The sequence below is a fragment of the Dromaius novaehollandiae genome, chromosome 1 (genome assembly GCF_036370855.1).
Source record: "Dromaius novaehollandiae isolate bDroNov1 chromosome 1, bDroNov1.hap1, whole genome shotgun sequence".
Lineage (NCBI taxonomy): Eukaryota > Metazoa > Chordata > Aves > Casuariiformes > Dromaiidae > Dromaius > Dromaius novaehollandiae.
This window is the reverse complement of record NC_088098.1, coordinates 194,443,546-194,462,425: the sequence shown is the minus strand read 5'-3', so window position 1 is coordinate 194,462,425 and position 18,880 is coordinate 194,443,546. Positions and strand designations below refer to the sequence as shown.

The 18,880-nt window shown below is 37.4% G+C and overlaps 1 protein-coding gene across 3 annotated transcripts in view; it reads right to left on the bottom strand.

Moving 5' to 3' along the window:
- The window catches only part of LOC112988379 (uncharacterized), a 49,759-nt gene extending 30,879 nt beyond the window's left edge, over positions 1–18,880 (bottom strand). For 2 of the 3 annotated variants that reach the window (XM_026108869.2, XM_064504944.1), the window contains exons 1-5: positions 18,676–18,880; positions 14,625–16,081; positions 6,423–6,547; positions 2,471–2,559; positions 2,022–2,098 (exon numbers count right to left, since the gene is read on the bottom strand). In XM_026108869.2, the coding sequence (XP_025964654.2) occupies positions 2,022–2,098; positions 2,471–2,559; positions 6,423–6,547; positions 14,625–16,081 (1,748 nt within the window). In that variant the 5' untranslated portion in view covers positions 18,676–18,880. Of the gene's footprint in view, positions 1–2,021; positions 2,099–2,470; positions 2,560–6,422; positions 6,548–14,624; positions 16,082–17,393; positions 17,468–18,675 lie in introns of all 3 variants that reach the window. The other variant, XM_026108870.2, reaches the window with a different exon arrangement.

Genomic DNA, 18,880 nt, shown 5'->3' with positions numbered 1-18,880 from the left:
ATAAACATACTGGGAGAAAAAAAAAAACCCGCTAACATCTATCTATAAACATTTGTCAACTTTTTGAAATCAAGGATTCACCTAGTGTTGTCCTAGAAAGTCTTTTTATTCTTTGAAGAAGTCTTTTCACAGGTGTCTCAAACGCACTAAACTGTGGTAGAAACACCCCTATAAGAAATAGCATCTTGAAATACACTTGACTTCTAGAATATTGGTGTATTATACCACTTCATATAGATCACACAGCACCGCAAAAAAAAAAAAGGAAGAGGTATCCAAAATATAATAAAAATCCTATGCTAACTAATTAAAGCAGAAGCTGGTGTATTTTTTATTCCAATTCCCAGAAAGAAAAAAACAGTCTTAATTGATTCTGTTTAGGAGGGAATCAGTCTTTAGGACTTCAGATTATTAATAAAGTTACCTGAATTTATTAACTTAGCATTTGCCCAAGTACTGCACAAGATGTTCAGCTCAAAATTCATAAGGGGAATCCCAGGATGACAATAACCTCTTTAATATTATCTATTTCCTAGGCATTCTAATATTAAAAAACAAAAACAAAAAACTGAGAAATAAGCCTCCTCTTCCTCCAAGCAATGAAAAGAAACAAAACAAAACCTCAAATCAGCACTTTTCCTGAACTCTAGGTAAATTAAGTTTGATGACAACGGACCTCCCTTCCAATATTTAGAGCAACTGGAACAGCTAAAACATTTTCAACATTTCTAGGATACTTACAGGAATTGGCAGCAGGACTTCAGAGTTAAAGGGTTTCCTTTTGGTTTCAGTAAATACATAAACTTTACTCCTACAATTAATGACCGGGCAACAAAATTCAATGGTAATAATTAATACTTCACGTTTGTTTATTCTGTTACCTGTTAAGACCACGTGAAAACCTGCATTTTCATGGGAAATATGAATCTGTCTTATGGAATGGAAATCTCACACTAAACATCTTAGAAGTGTCTGATTACTGAAGACAGCTTCCTAACTAAACAGTGCTGCACCCAAAACTAGAAAAACTTGTATTAGATCTCATCATGCAGAAAGAGGACTCCATCTCTAAAAATAACTTAGTGGTAGCTTAGGAGCAAAAGATACAAACTTAATAAAATTTATAATGTATAAACACAATAAAGGCTAAGTCAGTAATGTGAGTATAGACGCGCTTGATGCTTTATAGGAGCAATTTTACAATGCTGAGAACAATTACGAGCCAAGTCAGTTGGGAGCAAATAAAACGATGATCAGTAAGAGAACTCTGAGTTCGACCATGAAAATATTACATTGCTTTTCAAACAATGAAATCTCCCTAGGACAGAATGATACTTCACGCATTTCTAAGGCGGATAAACCTGAGAAAAACACAAAATAACCAGAAACATTAAATAGCTTCACGGGCTTTCTCAAAACCCACAGGACCAATAACCTATGCCCAACAGTACTCAAAGTCACACCCTTGGAAGACTGGGGGTAGAGTTTCAGAAAATCCTGAAATGGAATAATCGGAACAGAAGAACTTGCCTTTTAACCTTTACTGATTAGTAATGGGCTATTATTCTTTGACACTGAGGCATATATAAAAGCAGACAGAACAAATCACCTATATTGATACATTCTTTGTAAAGTGCATAAGCTCTTTTTGCCTTCTACTAATATCATGGCTTCGGTGATGTTTTATAGGAACAAATTTCTCAGAATAACTTAAATTATTCATTATGAGAGCAGTGTCTCCTACATGGGTCAATCATTTTTCTATTCATGCCCAACCAAATTTTGATACTGACTCCAATGGCCAAGAAGCCAGGACCTCTATTTATCTGTGTGTTCATGTTGATACCCGTAACACTTCTGCTTAAAGGTATATTTAAATAGTCATATTTAAATAAAGACTCTTTTTGTATTTGCAGTTAAGCATATACACCAATGAGATGCTGAATAAAATATAAGCTGTTACATATTTTTACACATACAAATACATAAAAGTACACTGACTACTATAATATAAGCCTTACTTTTCTAATTCTTTGGGATCAAACTTCCACCAAGTATCTGGCTCACGGAACTCCACTCTGTATCCCTTTTCTAGAGCCTGCAGCAAGGGAAGAAAAATGTCTGATATGTGTATCTTTATTATATAAAATCTGTATAGCAGTGACTATAACAAGATGCTTACAGACCAGTATAATAAACATAGGTAGTCAACTCTACAGTGGTAACATGCTGAATTTCACTTACCCTAAAACCTGTCATGGATTTCATGCCAGGCTACGCAAATTAGGTCTAATCAATCCTTTTATCAGTCTGGATTATTGCCATACAAGTTACTGACTGTACCAAAAAGCAGTCTCTAGAGATTTCAGTAAGGAAAATGTTTCTGAACAAAGCAGACCAGCTTATCACACGTGAAGGTATGCTTGCAAAGCAAAGCTGTAAGATAATATAATTACATGACAAAACCTACCATTTCCACATATGGCTTCATTTCCCAGGCTTGAGTATTAGTGTTGTCTATTATAATTGGAGATTTTCCCTGCTCCATTGCTTGCTTTGCTGCAACGAAAAATACAGAGAGTTAATAAACAATTATGCAATTCAAATAAAATGGTCAATGCAAGCACACTGTTCTAGAAATTTTTTGGACTTATCTGGTCTGACTCAAATACAAAGAGTTCTCAGAAAAGGATTAAAAGCAGTGTAAGGTATACACACGAGTGAAAAGAATTAGAAGAAAAAACAAAAAGAAGAAAAATGAAGCAAGGGACATAAAAATGAGGTGGTGGTGAACTGATGCAAAGGGGTAAACAGGAAATGTAAAAGTCACAAAAAAACATGCAGAGCTGCTCAAAGTCTGAGGCCTAGTAAGTGCTAGTATTGAGATCTCCGCATGAAACCCTATCCTGGTTCCAGCCTTACCAGCCCTGCCAGCTAACACATGCTGCATTTACAACTGGGACCTGTGCTTAGGTATTGAGTTCTTTTTCAGTAAACTACTAAGACATATGTGATCTTCACAGAAAGACATCACATTTCTGAAATCTTGGTGAGAGCCATTAAAAAATAAAAAGAAAGAAAAAAAAGTACAATCGAGCTGCCTCTGCTTGAATGACTTTTGAAGTCACTGCTCAATTTCAGGAAGAGGGCAGAAACCTCAGGAATAAGGAGCTGCTTCTAGGTTCTATGAAACCACAACCAGGAAGAAGGCACATGAAATGAGCACCTCCACTGATGGAAAAACACACAAAATGCAGCTGTGACACAATCTGTTTAGCAGAATACTTACACAGTGACATGCTTTTAATACAGGACTAGCAAAATTATACTGCTTTTTACCCAGTATGAGCACCTAAGCATTACAGGACAGAATTGAGACTGGTGCAGTTGGAGGAGTTTAGGCAACAAAACATGAATCTCAGATACTCAACAGCTTTTCATAAATTCCGCAGCATAGAAAACTACCCTGATGCCTAAAATGGTATCTCTTCATAAATCCCAGGCTGTTTTAGCCTTGATAAATCAATTAAGCATCCTTCCAATATCAAAATGGGAGGATATTTTTTAGCAACTGTGCCTTTGTTTGCCAATCTAAAATTCAGACTGTGATACCACTAATGCTCATAAGGAGTTTAGATGATGGATTGGAAACAAGAACTGAAATATCTGAAACCTAAAATACTAAGGCTACTGTCATGCAAAAAACTTTCTGGGAGAATTCATAATGCTCCAGTAAACAAAGTTAAAATGCCACATGTTAAAATGAAAAGTGAGACCCACACTGAGCGATGAGGATTAAAAAATACTTCTATTTAATACCTGCCCATTCAGTGCACTGAATGAAGGAGGGATGTCAAGGGAAAAAATACCAAGTTTTGTAGAGAATGAGGGATTTATCTTATATATTTCAATTTACCTGGAATCTACTCATAAACTGGGAAGAAATGAAGTTAAAAGAGACTGAGAAAAAACTGCATAAATGGAAGGGAGCAAAAAAACAAAGATAAAATAAGTTTCAAAGCATTAAGAATCCCTCAAGAAACAATGGAGAAAGCTACAAAAACCGAAAAATTGAAGAAGTCCTGACTTCATTAACCTGGCGCAAATTACTTTTTTAAAACCTGAATCTAGAAAAAAAGACTGATAGGCTGTCAGAAGCTAGAAAAAAACCCAGAAAGATGTAGTTAAGAAAAGATTCATGAAGGAAGCAAGTGAAGCAATTTGGTAACAAAGGTAATCAGGCCATCATGAATTTGCAGAAGCTCATGAAAAAAGATTATATTATAGCTCCAACACACAATATATTCTTTCATTTTGTTGTAACTCTGGATCTGAATGCTAAGTGTGCTGAAGTAACACCTTAGATGAAGTTTTATTTAAAAATAAAAAAGCTACTAATTAATTTTAATAGTCACTATCAAAAACAAAACAAAGAAGTACACAGATTAAAAAGGACACCAAACCCAACCGGACCTGTCAAATCAACACTGTTAAAAACATGGGGAAGGCAGCAACAAGTTCTAGCTAAAGAGAGGCAGGACCAACTAAGATAGGAGACACAAAGCAAAGCTGGAAAAGTGAATTTAAACGGCCTGTAAGAGTGAAACTGATTTCATATTTAAAGTTGCAGAGGCAATATAATTCTATTTCCTAGTATTTGTGCTCTTGACTTTACAATCTTCACATGTATTCTAGTATCAAGGGTTTGTAATTCAGTCTTGTAAACACTTGAGAGCTGATTTTGAAATTCTGTTCAGCTAAAATAATTTATTTTTTCCCAAAATGGGTCTCATTTGTAACTAAGGTTTTTCTCGCATTTATTCTAATATAGATTGACACTAAAAAAAGGAATAATTCCTTAAAAAAGGAATAATTTTGACAACTAATTTTTTCACTTGTAAAGAAAGAATATCTTTGTTTTCTTCTTCATAACCCTGACAAGAGAATTTACACAGCCCTAGGTAAATATGTAGCCATATGCCTTAAGCAAATATATAAATAGCCTATGCAGCTGATGTGATTTACATGAAACGTGAACCTGGACTTCCTACTCACCAGACAAGAATCCGACCACCAGAATTACCACTCCCCTGAAGTTCTCATTTCATATATTTCAAGAATCCAAGCATAAATAAAACCAAGAGCTTCTGAAATACTTCAAATCATAGAGTTCTGCCTATCTAATCAAAACAGTAGATATGAAGTCATTATAACTTCAAACCAAAGCTATTCTGGCAAATGTTTTGCAGTGTGGGTGTTGGAACAACCACAAGGAACAACCATTCTTATTTTGGCTATCAAAAACACTCAATAAATAAACGATATAGATCCAGAGAGATCTTCATTTTGAGGTCTAGTCAGAAACAGCCAGAAGCCATTATTACCATGTGAGAACTGCTCGGTGGCTTTAAATGTAAGTGTTGAGCCCTCTCGTCCACAGACTGCTGCCTTATAAATTCCTCTGTTCCCTAGGCTCTTACAGGCAACTGTGTGTGAAATGTTTATTATTGCTGCACTCCAACCTCAAAAATTCTTTTTATAATTAATATTCTAATGATTACTCTAAAAAAATCTTTCATTGTTCGTTCAGAGATCAAGCATTCCATATTAGTATTTCTTTCCAATTTTGTCCAATGTATCAACATTTTGTACTAGGACAGGAAGGGGAGAAGAAGGGAGGATATTCATAATTGCTATGCTGTCATTTTTTTTCCTTGGTTCTCCCTATCTTTTGATGTGAAGAAGGATTCCTCTGCATGGAAAGGAAACTTCTACTTGAGACACTGCAGCAGAGAGGGATCTACATGCACAGGCAATGGATTTGCTCTGCTTGCCCAGTCCTTGGAGCAGACCAAACACCTAATGAGATTCTTAGAAAACTGCTAGAGAAAGAGAGTGAGAACCAGTCTTGTCTTTGTTTCCAGTCCTTCTTACTCCAGGTGTCTCTCTCAGGCCTGCACAAGCACAAGCAGCTGTAACAATAGGGAAAGTGCAGCTCTTTCCCAATTAAATCCAATCTGCTGGTATTAGAGGAATGACTATTAAAGTTGTTAACCTACACAAGTGAACTAAAATTTTCCTCGGAAAAATCCTTCCATGAATTTTGAATGAGCCTCAGATCGGGGAATATACTGGAAAAAATTGGACAATCTGCTGTTGCAAATGTTAAAAATGTTCAATTCTGCCACCAACATGCAACTATCAAATGTAAAAAATGAGCAGCTCATAGCATAAAGAAGAGAGATTTTGTCCTTTTAAATCCGAACCTTTAAAAAGTACAAAATCTAATGTAAAAAGAATTACATACTAATTATGCAGTACTCAGTTTCATATATATTGTTAATGCATATACATGTTATGCCATATTTCTATTTTCTAACCACACATGTAATTTAAATAAGGTTCCTTTTATGCATTCACACCTCTCTTCTGATTCCAGTCATGGGCATCACCAAGCTGAGCAGCATTATATGTATATCTGTCTTGCTGACGAAAGTAATCATCGGTGCTGAATACAATGCCATCATAATTTTGGCCAAGCAGAAAACTGTTAAACAAAGGAGAATGCACAAACATTACAACTTTTATATTTCAGAGAAGGAAAGGAAACACAGAGGAAAAGAGTACAAGTGAAAAACAAAATTTAACTGTGCCCTATTTCTGAGTTTCAGCAAAGTTCAAAGCAGTTTACAAAAGTACATGTATGTATTTACAATAATTCCAATCCAGATTAAAGCAGTATTTTTCATACCTTATGATCATTTAATGTATTTACTAACATTTTCCATATCAATTTTCATTTCAAGAAACCAGTCTGATCAGAGGGAATTTGGATGCAGCTGAGTACTGAATTGTATCTTTAAATTTTTGTTTTCAGTGCCTTAAACTCTATGTCCTCTATTGACCTTTGTCTATGCTACTGTCACAATACAGGTCCAAAAGCAAAATTAAACTAGCAGTATTTTATGTCAGATTCTCTATTATCAGGGAGAAGTCCAATATTACAACCACCTTTCAAGATCGTCCTACTAAGGAAAGTCAGGACTACAGAAAAGCATATATATTCCTTTAAGATCCTGTTCTCTTCTGTCCCAATTCCATGTCTTCTTCTCCAGTCCTGGCCATACAGTGTCACTTACCTCCACCTTCTCATCAGCTCTGGCACTCACTGGATCTGTAAGCCCCTGAAATTCACTCCCCAGAAAGTGATCCTTTTCTCCTTTTTTTTTTTTTTTTCCTGAGTCACTTTTCTGAAACTTTTAGCAAGTTGACTTGTCAGGGAAAGAGCCAACAAGATGATACAAGGCAAGTGTCTAATGATCAGTGGAGACCACCCTCAGTTCAGCAGCACTGAACTGCTGCATTTGTTACTACATCTTGTAGAACTGTAGTTTCAGTCTAATAGATGACAAAAAAAATTAAGATATGACTTTTTCATAGCTTAGTTTCTCTTGGGGAATTACTGACTCACCCTACCACTCTACTTTAGAATAGGGTGATAAGAAAACCACGTATTTTATTACTGCTCCATGTGTTACTTCAAACAAGGAGAAAAAAAATCACTTCTCCGTGATAACACATTAAAAACTGATGAGTGTCATCTATCACTACTCAGGTAAAACATGTAATCTTTTAATAATGTGGCAATTAGGAAATGTAAACCTTCTTAATTAGTTGTTGCCTATCTTAAAAATAAATTTAGAATATTCATCGATTAAAGTAGTTTAGCCTAGTTTCCCAAGGAAATATCATTCCATGGCAACTTTCGGACATATAAAACAATTTCAACCAAATCCCACAGAGGAATATTCTCTCCAAAAAATTATGATTTCTGTGGGGGAAAAACAAATAAACAAACTATCGGAAAGTCCTTGGAAATTGGGGTTTGAAGGAAAACCTTGTGCAACCTTGTGAGACAATGGCACAGTACTGTTTAAAGTCTGATCTACAAAAAAAAGGGTGGAATTACAAACCTTGTCTATTCTTAATTTGTCTTCTACAATATATTTAAATTTGTAAATAGAAAACAGCTATTCAGTGCCAAAGCGCATTCACAGCCTATTGCAATGCTCTCATACCACTGCCCTATGAAGTTTAGGTAACTATTCTAACTCAGAAATAGCCAATGCACCCAAAGGCTACAAAAACTAAACAGTATTAGCAGCATGTGGGAGGTACTAATGCTGAGGCAGCAGGAATAGAAGAGCTGGCCAAATCTCAGATAACCCAGGGGCACAAAAGTGTGTTCATTCTAAGTTACCACACTTGCCCATAAATATCTGCAGGAAGAGCTACTTAGGCTTAATTCACACAGAGGGAATATGTTACATTTTGCCACCTGTCATCAGCAATAGATCAGTCGTGGATCACAGTTTAAACATTGTGAATGGTCTAGGGTTACAAGTTACCAAGCTAGAGATGTTCATTTAAAACTTAGCTAGAAAAAGAACTCACCATCCAGTTTTACCTGGTTAACAAAAAACTAAATAAAACACTATACTGCATATTAATTCACATTACTCTACACATTGTTTGATAATTATTTTAGTCTTCTCCATTAGCAAGGCATGCATTGCACACGTTTAGCAGAGCACACAAGAATTCAGTCTTTTTTTTTTTTTTAAGTAAATAAAATGGCACCAGTGTCACAAAATACACCATATATGATAGCACTTTTTCATATTGACTCCTCTCTTCTGTAAAATACTTAACAGGAACATACATTCATTAAATTGCTTAGCCATGATTTTACACATGACCTGATCTTATTATTTACAATATTCTATGTGTGCCATACTAGAAAAATTAGATCTGCCTTCCATACTTACTTCTCTGTGCTGAATGTATACGTGCACTTATTAAAGCGTAAGGACCGACCTGCCTTAATAAAAGAGATTGCAAATCATGACTGGGCCATGATTTTTCAGCTCACTATACAGATACAGCCCTACAACTCCTAGGAGCCAGACAGACCTCAGATTTTTGTAGGGATATATGTGAACTGACGAATCAACAGACAGTAACTAATGCTGCATTAATCTGTATTTTTATTTCTAGAATCTGACTTTGTTTGCTCAGTGCTCTGTAGAGTAACTCACTCACTCAAATTCTTCAGCTGTATTTTCCAAGCAGGAATATTTTTAGCAAGACAGAAACAGTGATAAGGGTTTGGGAATCCTGCAAACCCATCAACAAAGTTTATTCTTGAAATATTTTGTCACTGTTCCTCTAAGTTCAGAATGAATCACAATTTACATTTTTTATATTTTTATACAATTTACGTTTCTGATGGAACAGACGTAATACACTGAAGTACATTTGCAAGAATAATCCTAAAACTATGCAATTTGGAAAGACAGCGTGATTGCCAAATAGGCCATAACAACACAGTCTTTCCAACGTACACAACACACACAAAGTAATGCTAAGTAATGAGTTTAAAACTGAAGCTTCAACTATTACAGCAATGTTCATATACTGCTTCATAACTGTGAAATTAAATGATAAAACACATTTTAAAAGCCTGATAATTCTCTCTTTCAGAATTCATAGTATTTAAACCTGTAAAATTAAAGCACACAAACATACTTGTCAACTTCATATGGAATGCTTCACACATATCTAATGTGTATTTGGAAATAAAATTTATCCCAGGCAACAAAAAGCATATCTGTGCAAAGGAGGCATCATTACTGTCTAAATCCCAAAGAGAGATAATATCCCAGGACGGAAGGAAGGAAGGGAGAGGGGAGGGAGGAGAATGAGGTATATTTGTGACAATAGAATCAAATTACAAATTAATAAGTATCAATATGTGCACATGCCTGAAATGAGTAGCAGTATTATCAAATTGCTGTAATATAGCTTTTTTGCACCCTATGTATTCCCTGGAATCGAACACTTGCCTTTGAGTACAATCACTGACATTAAAGCAGACGTAAAGATTAAAGCAGCTCACCTGCTTTTTCAAAACATGCTCACTGATCTAATAGAAGATATTAGCTCTACCTGCAAAACCCATCTTGAAACTAAAATGGTCATTTTAACCAGTCAGCAAGCCAGCACACATCTTTGCCAATAGAGATGCGCGCCCACACACCATCCTTTAATTTTAGTTCTTCAAAACTAAAACGGTACCCCAAACTGCATTCCGATTAGCCTACTTTGAGAGATCATATTATAATAAAGAACATCTCTTAGAACCTAACAAATTTCCCTATCTACTTAAAATAGCTAATGTATCACAGAAAAGGAAAAAAACAGAATGTAACCAAGTACTATTTTTAAATCTATACTGTTACTGAGCTATGTAAAAGATATTTTAAAACACTGCATGTAACAGCCTTTAAAGAAACACATACTTAGAAACAACAGCATTCAAATATTCTTATATTCAGCTATCAATAATAGTTCTTTAGCTCCCCCATTCAGAAGATCCAGAGACTCCACCTTCAGAAAGAATGGCCCCAGATAAAGAATAAACTGTCTTTATGTAATCCTGAAAAACTACTTTTTCAATAACACCAGTATATGTTCTTTCAACCTCAGATGTTAACCTTTACTCAAATTCATGTTCAGATATTTATGGAGGAACGGAAAATTAATACTGCTGCCAAATTCAGAAGCAAAGTATCCTAAAAATCTAGGTCTTACTTTTATGCAACTTTTCCAATGGCATTCACATGATAAGATCACATTATCAACTCCTAATTTTGGCAGACTTTTGTATTTTGGGTTAAAGATATTACAGGACATCTGTGTGTGGCTAAATTGTTTTGGAAAATTTTTAACAAAATGTTCAAACACTTCCAAAAATGAGGAAAAAATACACCATTTTTAATCACATTACATTCTTGCAAACTTTCCTCTTAGAAGCTTTGGATTGAGGATGTGAAATCTGGACAAGCATGTGCGTTTGCTTTCCCTGCAAAAAAAAATTCCGGATCTGGCCAAGCTGTAGGTCTTTAAAATGTCTTGCGTGCACAGAAAATAAAAGCAAAAAGTACTTGTTTTTGTACAAAGTACAGCAGAAGAAGCAAAGATTCTCACTGCAGTAAGCCCATTCCTGAACAGAACATCATTGCAGTGGCAGCAAGTGGGGTAAGCACCAATACTGCATTATAAGGAAAACACTTCTCCCAACACAACCTTAAGAAGCAAGCAAGACACGACTTGAATTCAGAATGAACAAAATTGGGCTACAACAGGAAGGACAAGGGAAGCAGAGTGGTACAAACACTAACAAGCAGCTTGGAACCAGCAGCAAAGTCACGAAATGTGGACAAGGCAAAGAGCAAAATGCAAGGAAGATGTTGGCATAATTAAGCTGGGAATGAGAGAACACTGCTGGCTGACACAGGGACAAAATGCTTAATCTCGGGAGGAAGCAGGGGGGAATGGAAGAAGGAGCAGAGAAATCAACTTAGCATTTAATGGTAGATGCAGAGCTAGTAGTTGCAGACCAAAAGCTATGGTTGCATAGCAGTAGGGAAGCAAAACTGGAAATAAATGGACAGAGACTGGAACTCGAATGAGTATGAGGAGGCTGGAACTGTCTAGCTCAGGTGAACACAAGGAATAAATTGCAGAGATCAGGGGAGATGCCCAATGTCTGTGAAAAGGCTAATTTTATGCCTATATTTAAGACAAGTAAGGAGGACGACCCAGGGAACTATATGCTACTCAGTCTCATCTCGCCTCACAGTCCATGGAAAGATCATGGAGTGCATCCTCTTGGAACTCATTTCCAAACATGTGAAGGACATGAAAACACTCAGGAACAGTCAGTATGGACTTCCAACAGACAGATCATGCTTTACTGACCAGACTGCCCCCTCTGATGAAATGACTGGCTTTGTGGATGAAGACAGAGTAATGGATGTAACATACTTTGACTGACATCATCTCCTGCAGTCAGTTACAAGCAGAGTACCCCAGCAGTTGATAATGTGCCCAAATTGTTCAATAGCTTCATCAATAACCTGGACGATGAGGCAGGGAATTTGCAAATGATACTAAATCTGTGGCAAAGGTTGACATGCTAAACAACATGGCTTCTATCCAGAAGGACTTTGAGAAACTTGAGGACTGGGTTAAGCAAAACATCATTAAAGTCAACAATGAAAAGTTCTGCACTTGGAAGCTTTGAAGACCAGGCTAGACCTGATGACCTGATGCAGTGATGGTCGTAGTCCTCCTCCAAGCAGAAGAATGGATTAGATGACCTCCAGAAATCCTTTCCAAATAACATGCCTGTGATTCTAAGCAGGTGGGATCACACAGTCAAAATACAGAGCCTATCTGAACATATAGGACAGGCACGGGTCAAGTATGGAAGCAGAAGGAGAAGTGCCTGTGCTTACAAACACATGCCTTGCACAAAAACACGGAGCTGAACTCGAGATTCCTGGGTGTCAACGCTGCTCTGCTGTCATTATAAACTTGAGAAATCCACTTGCAAGGTATGTCTCATTCCCTTCTACTGCTGATCCACATAATAGACATCAAATTTCTACTTTTTCTGTGTAATCATTCTGCTAGCACAAATGGTAGAGGTTTGTTTGGAGATTCTAAAGATACCAGCCCTGCTAAGATACATATGGGTACTAACACAACATCAAAAGATTTTATTTGCTGTCCTAGTCTGCACTGCAGAAGTCCATGAAGTTACATATACAAACATATTAAACATTATATGTCTAATATAACACGCAATTCATAATGACACCCTCCTAAAAACCTGTGCTCATTTAGTGCATAAGATGGACATGGCTTTTGAAACTCAGACAATGAAAGAGGACAACAGTCCACTCTCATTTGCTAGACTGTGCACAAGTGTACAGGAAGGTCTTGCTCCCAAAAAATCCCAGATTCTCATTTTTCTTTTTGTCACATACTGTAGAGCAACATGACATAGTGCTGCACAGGCCTGTCAAAGCTAACTCTAAACTGAAAAGAATATATTAAATAAGGCAGAGTACCTCACTAGTAAAAATGCAACCCGAGTTCATTTAGCACTAATTAAAGGTTTTTCAACATAGCAATTCATTGCACTGTTCAGAAATACTTACAGCTCCTGTATGATACTAAGTTGATATTGAAAGAAAAAGTTTTCTCCATAGGCAGCTACTAATTCTGTGTTTTCTTCCTAGATACCTTAGATTCTGGGACATGATTTGATGGGAATTAACAATTGCAACCAAGCTTTGAACTTATAAATTATATATAGGTAAATACACTGAAAAACAAGTCCCATGCAATTCAAATTGTGCACCAAATTTGATGACATTCTTGACCATGCTCTCCCAACATGCATGTTCGCATCTGTTAAATTAAATTAGTAATTGATCTCACAAGTGAGAGACGAAAAAGCATGCATATATGCTCAAAGAAACCTCAAGATAGGTAGGATCTTTCATATAACATGAATAAGAGTTGTTGGTGAAAGATCCAAAGAGCATTCAGCATGTGAAACATGGAAAACAAAATATTAGATAATTTCACATGAAGTGCACTGAATGGGGCAGTATTTTTCCCCTACAAGCTTTTTTCCCCCCACTTTTCTATCTTCATTTCATATCCTAAAGAAATTATTGTAACAATCAGAGGCACATACAGCTTCAAAAACTTAAGTTTGAAAAATACAGCAATCAGTAATTAGGAAGTGTTAAATTAATTTTTCTGATATTTAGGAGTCTGATCTCCAGATCATAGAAAAAAAATCCCACACGGTGAAGTTACTCTTTTCTGCAAAAAACAAGGAAGAACATGATTATTGTATCTATTTAATAGACACTTAACATATAACAGAAGATACCTAAAGAAGACATCCCACTTGTGATATCCTGTTTCTGGATGAAGCTTAATCAGTAAATACTGATATAGTAACTCCTTTTTGGTATGTTAAAAGACTGTATCTTAATTTATTACTGCTAGTGTTTGGGTTTTATGTCTGCCCTTATATTTTTTTAAACCAGGCAATTTTAAAAAAAGTGAAAAATCTAACTTGGTAGTGGCATCTGCTCTGAACCCCGTTAGAGGCTTCAGTAAGTACATTCTTAAGGGACAATGATACTTCTCTTGTGTGTTGTTCACAAACACAAAAAACGGACAGATCATGCTAGGAAAAAAGTGAATAGGACAATGCTCAGCTTCATCAGCACACTAAAAACAAATTAAATGTTATCAGTGTAAACCTCTTCTAATAGTCCTTTTAAGATTTTTGCATAGCCATAAAAATGCACCTCTGATTCAGATGAATTAAAGCTGCCAAACTTGACAGAAGATTTTTTTAATAGAAGAATTTGAGAATAAAAATGAAGAGGCAGACCACCACATGCTAGTGCACCTGAGAGTTCCAGAAGAATGAGAGATTATGCAACTTTATGGATAACAAACATTTTAAAACTAGCGTAAAACAGCTCCTGTTTATCAAAATTCTTATTGAGACAAAAACCCCAAAACTCATGTTTTCAATCCCTACTATCACACTACTCACTAAGTAAAAATTTTAATAGGATAATTTACAAATACCAATATTTGCTAAGTGCTTGCAGATAAACTTTTTAAAATTTCTTAAAAATCTGTATTTGAAAATGCTTTCCAAATTTCAAGTCTTTACTCACCGAGAAAGTGTTGATTTCCCTGAACCAGGTAGGCCTCTTAAAAGTAGGAGCAATTTCTGTGAACTACGTAACTTTTCCTCAGGTAACTGCAGGAAAGAAAAGCTGTGCATTCCATCTGTATGGTAATTTTTAGGATTTTTCCAACACTCTTCTCTGGTTTCACAGAAACCATTATTTTTGGGTACATTCTGGTCATTATTTCCATTTCTGGATGCCTGAGTACTCTGGATATCAATATGACCAACATAGTTGGCACCTTGATCAGGTAACGGACCATGCCAGTTGATATCATTATTTCCATGGTAACCATGATAATTTTTGTAAGAAAGTTCATCATTATGAGAAGGGAAAACATTTGTTTTTCGTGGTGGGGAATTAAGTACTTGAAAATGTGACTGCTGGTTGAATCTAGGAGGCAGAGGAGGAAGAGGTCCCTGAGGTACTATGAAAGACTCTGCTGACTGCCAGGCAGGTCTGAATTCAGGCACTGAGTTGTTCCAAAACTTAGAATCTACTTGTCCATTAAAGGCATTTTCAGTTTTCCAGCCACTTGTTTCTCTGTCAAACTGTTGCTCAGTACTTGCTTTCTGACCCTTCTGTTCCCCAGAGAAACACTGTCCATTCTCATAAAAGGGTTGTGGGCTGCCCAGCAATGTCTGTTGACAATCCTCATGTGATGTCTGACTGCAGTTATATGGAGAATATTGTTCCTGAGAAGCTTTAATTTCTTCTGCCTGAAAATTACTATCTAAATTGTCATTTTCAAGCTGGTGAATTTCTTTATAAAACTGGCACAGTTCATCATCTATTTCTGGTACAGTAGCAGCAGCAGCCTGTGTTTTCTTTGCTTCTTTTCTTTTAGTTCTGTTTTCACGCAGTTCATTCTGATCTCTCCCACTATTTCTACCTTCAATGCAACTCTGAGATTCATCCCGTTTGTTTCTTTCAGCAGGTTTGTAAATTGGTCCAATAAATTCTTTGCTTGTAATAAACTCGTCATTTGATTCATTTCTATTTACTGAGAATGATTCACTGCTATTTTTATTATTACCTTCATCAACATTATTAGTAATAAAAGGGTCTTGCTTATCTTCAACTTTAGCATCATCTGCTATTACAAATGGATGATTTTTTATATTCTGTATGATCTCTGAATCAGCTGGCTGACTAAGCACTAGATTTGTATCAGGAAGCACTTCATTCAGGGTTTTCAAGACATCTGTAGGTATTTTCTCTTGCTTCTGCATTTCATGTTCCCCTTGGTTATCTGAGACATACTGTGGTACCAAATCACTAGATGTTCTTTCAGCATCCACTTTCTCTTGAATATTTTGGTAATCATCATTACAGAGTTTCTCATAAGCCTTTTTTGTTGACTTCATTTTTTTAGAACATGGTTCAATTGTGATTTCATCCTGACACTCCAACAGTCTTACTCTACATTCAGCGTGAAGCATCTTAGAAGAAGAAAAATTTAAACATTATCAAGGCACACATCTTTAAAGCAAGGTGTAAAAAAAAAAAAAAAAAAAATCAAAAATTATTCAAGCTTATGATGCATATCCTCAGACTTTCCACTGTCACAAGTGGAACATACTCAGCCAAAATAGACACTGACATCACCTATAGGAAATTTTCTTCAAGTAAACTTGCATGTACTGTATATACAATATTGCACATCTTTACCACAGAAGCACATTAGTGCAGTACTTGCCTGGTAGTTGTATTTTATGATACATCCTAAATAATTTATTTTTAATAAATTTATATTAATATTCTTTTTAAATGTGAATTTAACATTTGAAAATAAATTAGACCAACAATCTTTGTTCTCTACCTATTGAAAGTCCAGTGTCTGCACTGACCATTCATTTACCCTAACCTGTGCCAACCTGCCAAGTGTAATAAATCTCCTTTATAAACTTGTGCCAAGTTTCAATAAACAAACTAATGCCTGACATCCCTACAAAGACTATCAACAAAAGTGCCCATACTGGTACCACTAGGATTATTTTCTGTAACAGGAACTGGACTCAGCTAATTCATTTAACATCAAACAGATGCTGGCTTGCATTTATAATTTGGTATGAGTGAAATAAGACTTAAAATTAAACACACAGTCTGTTATTATGTATCTTCTTTTTGGGGACAACCAAGTACCATTGTTAGAGATCAAGACCTATACATGCTGTATAAAAATATACACTAAAAGGCAATCCCTGCCCCAAATAGCTTATGATCTAAGACTGAGCTAGCAAGTACTAGAAATATGCAGACAGCTAGGATGAGAAATAAAAAATAAAATAAATAAATAATAAATAAAAATAAACAGCAAGACGGTGCTGCTGGTTACCAGCACAGCAAGCGGTCAAGCCATAATCCCATTATTATCCATCTCTCTAAGTAACAGTTAGAATTATTTGGATTTTCTTTGCATTACAGGGGTCTAAACAGATTGCACTAAAAAGTAATAGTCACTGTGTTCTAAACTGTCAAGTAATTTATTCAGCAAAAGAACCAAAACAAATGCGGTGCAAAACCAGGAAGAAACTATTCTCCCTATTAGAGGGTTTATTCTGCCATTTTCTATGAACTGTGAAACATTATTACTATTTACTCCTAGAAAGTTGAGAAGTGTCACATATTCCTCATTCTGGACAAGGAATGAAGTCTTCTCTTTACTTGAAAATGATTTGTAGGCAACGTTTATCATCTCACATTTGCTTGCAAAACTAACAAGAAAAGGTTTTACTCTGGGCAGTTTCTTACCTATCACCCAAAAAGACGAAGAGAGAGAATTCTTCCACCCTTAGTCTTCACATCTCTAACCAGAGGAGGAGATCCTTAGAGGAGAAGGAGGAGGAGGAGTTTGTCTTTACTACTTCAGAGATATTGCTAATGTCAGAAGGGGGACAAACATGGCCGTGCAACTACCCCTCTTCTTCAGAATTAGGCAGAACACAGTTGGGGGTAGTATGGTCTCTCCTCCTCTCAAGATACACATTGTTTTGTGCCTACCTCCAGCTTCCCAGTTCCTCCTTTTTGCAAATAAGAAAGCAAGTATGACATTGTACGTATTGAGGACTATCTCCCAGCTATCCCAAAACATTACTCTACCTACACTCAAAAGCAGGATTGGAAAAAAAAAGTAACTTTATCTGTTTCTATCCTTATCTCCCTCTTGGGAGGGGGTTTGAGGGAAGCACATGTTTTGACGTGGAATAATGAAGACAAAAAAGAGAGAGAATGTGAACACTTGTTGCACAATAATTTCTCTAATGATAAAGGATACTGCTCTGTGATTGCCTCACACTCCAATACCATTTTTGGTTCATCTGAAAGAGATTTTCTCTACACATCCTTTGAGACAGAGAACTAGCACATGACAGCACCTCCCTTCTCAGGGAGGATATAAAGGGCAGTCTCTCTCCAACCTGCCACATAAAGCAAGCGTGTACTGAGGAAGCACAACCTGTAGATGACTGTCTCACCTCTGGGATGGGATAATGTAGGACTGTTATATTTCTGTAAAGAATTATCTGTAAGCGTTGAACCTGACCTGCCTAAGTGATTCGCTTGCCTGGTGCCTCCAATAGCAAATCATCACTTTAACTAGACTGCCAAACATCTCAAACAAGTGACTCACGGTCTTAAGCTCCACCTGGACCAAAAAAAAATCCCCCTGGAAAAGGAGGACGCGCCTGGCGGAACCTAACGGTGAAGGGAAGCGCACGACGCCGCGTGCGCGCCCACCGCCCTCTGCGCAGGGAGGTGGCAAACGGCGCGGGCCAGCGGCCTCACGCCGAGTCACGGCGCGCCTCCTGCCCGGGGGGTGGGGTAGGTGCAGCGGCGGCTCCCTCCGCCCGCCCAGTGCAGTAAGGCGGCCTCCCCCTCCGCCTCCCACCCCAGCGGCGGGCCCCTGCGCGGAAACGTCCGCCTCCTCCCGCGCTGCCCCCTCTCCCCGCCCGACCGGGCGGAGGAGGAAGAAGGGCCTCCCCAGCGCGGACCCGCCGAACAGCAGCCCCTGCCGCGCGCGGGGGAGGAGACCAACCTCCAGGCAAAGCCGCCAGCCCGTCTTCCGCCGCCCAGGCCTCGGCGAGCAGCGCAGTCCGGACCGGCGGCGGGGGGAGAGGAGCGTGGGCGACCCCTCGCTCTCAAAATGGCGCCACCTCCCTCTGCCCCTTCGCCCCCGCCGCTCGCAGTTGTTATGGGGGTTGTAGTTCTGCCATGACGGCCTCGGACTACAGCTCCCAGAA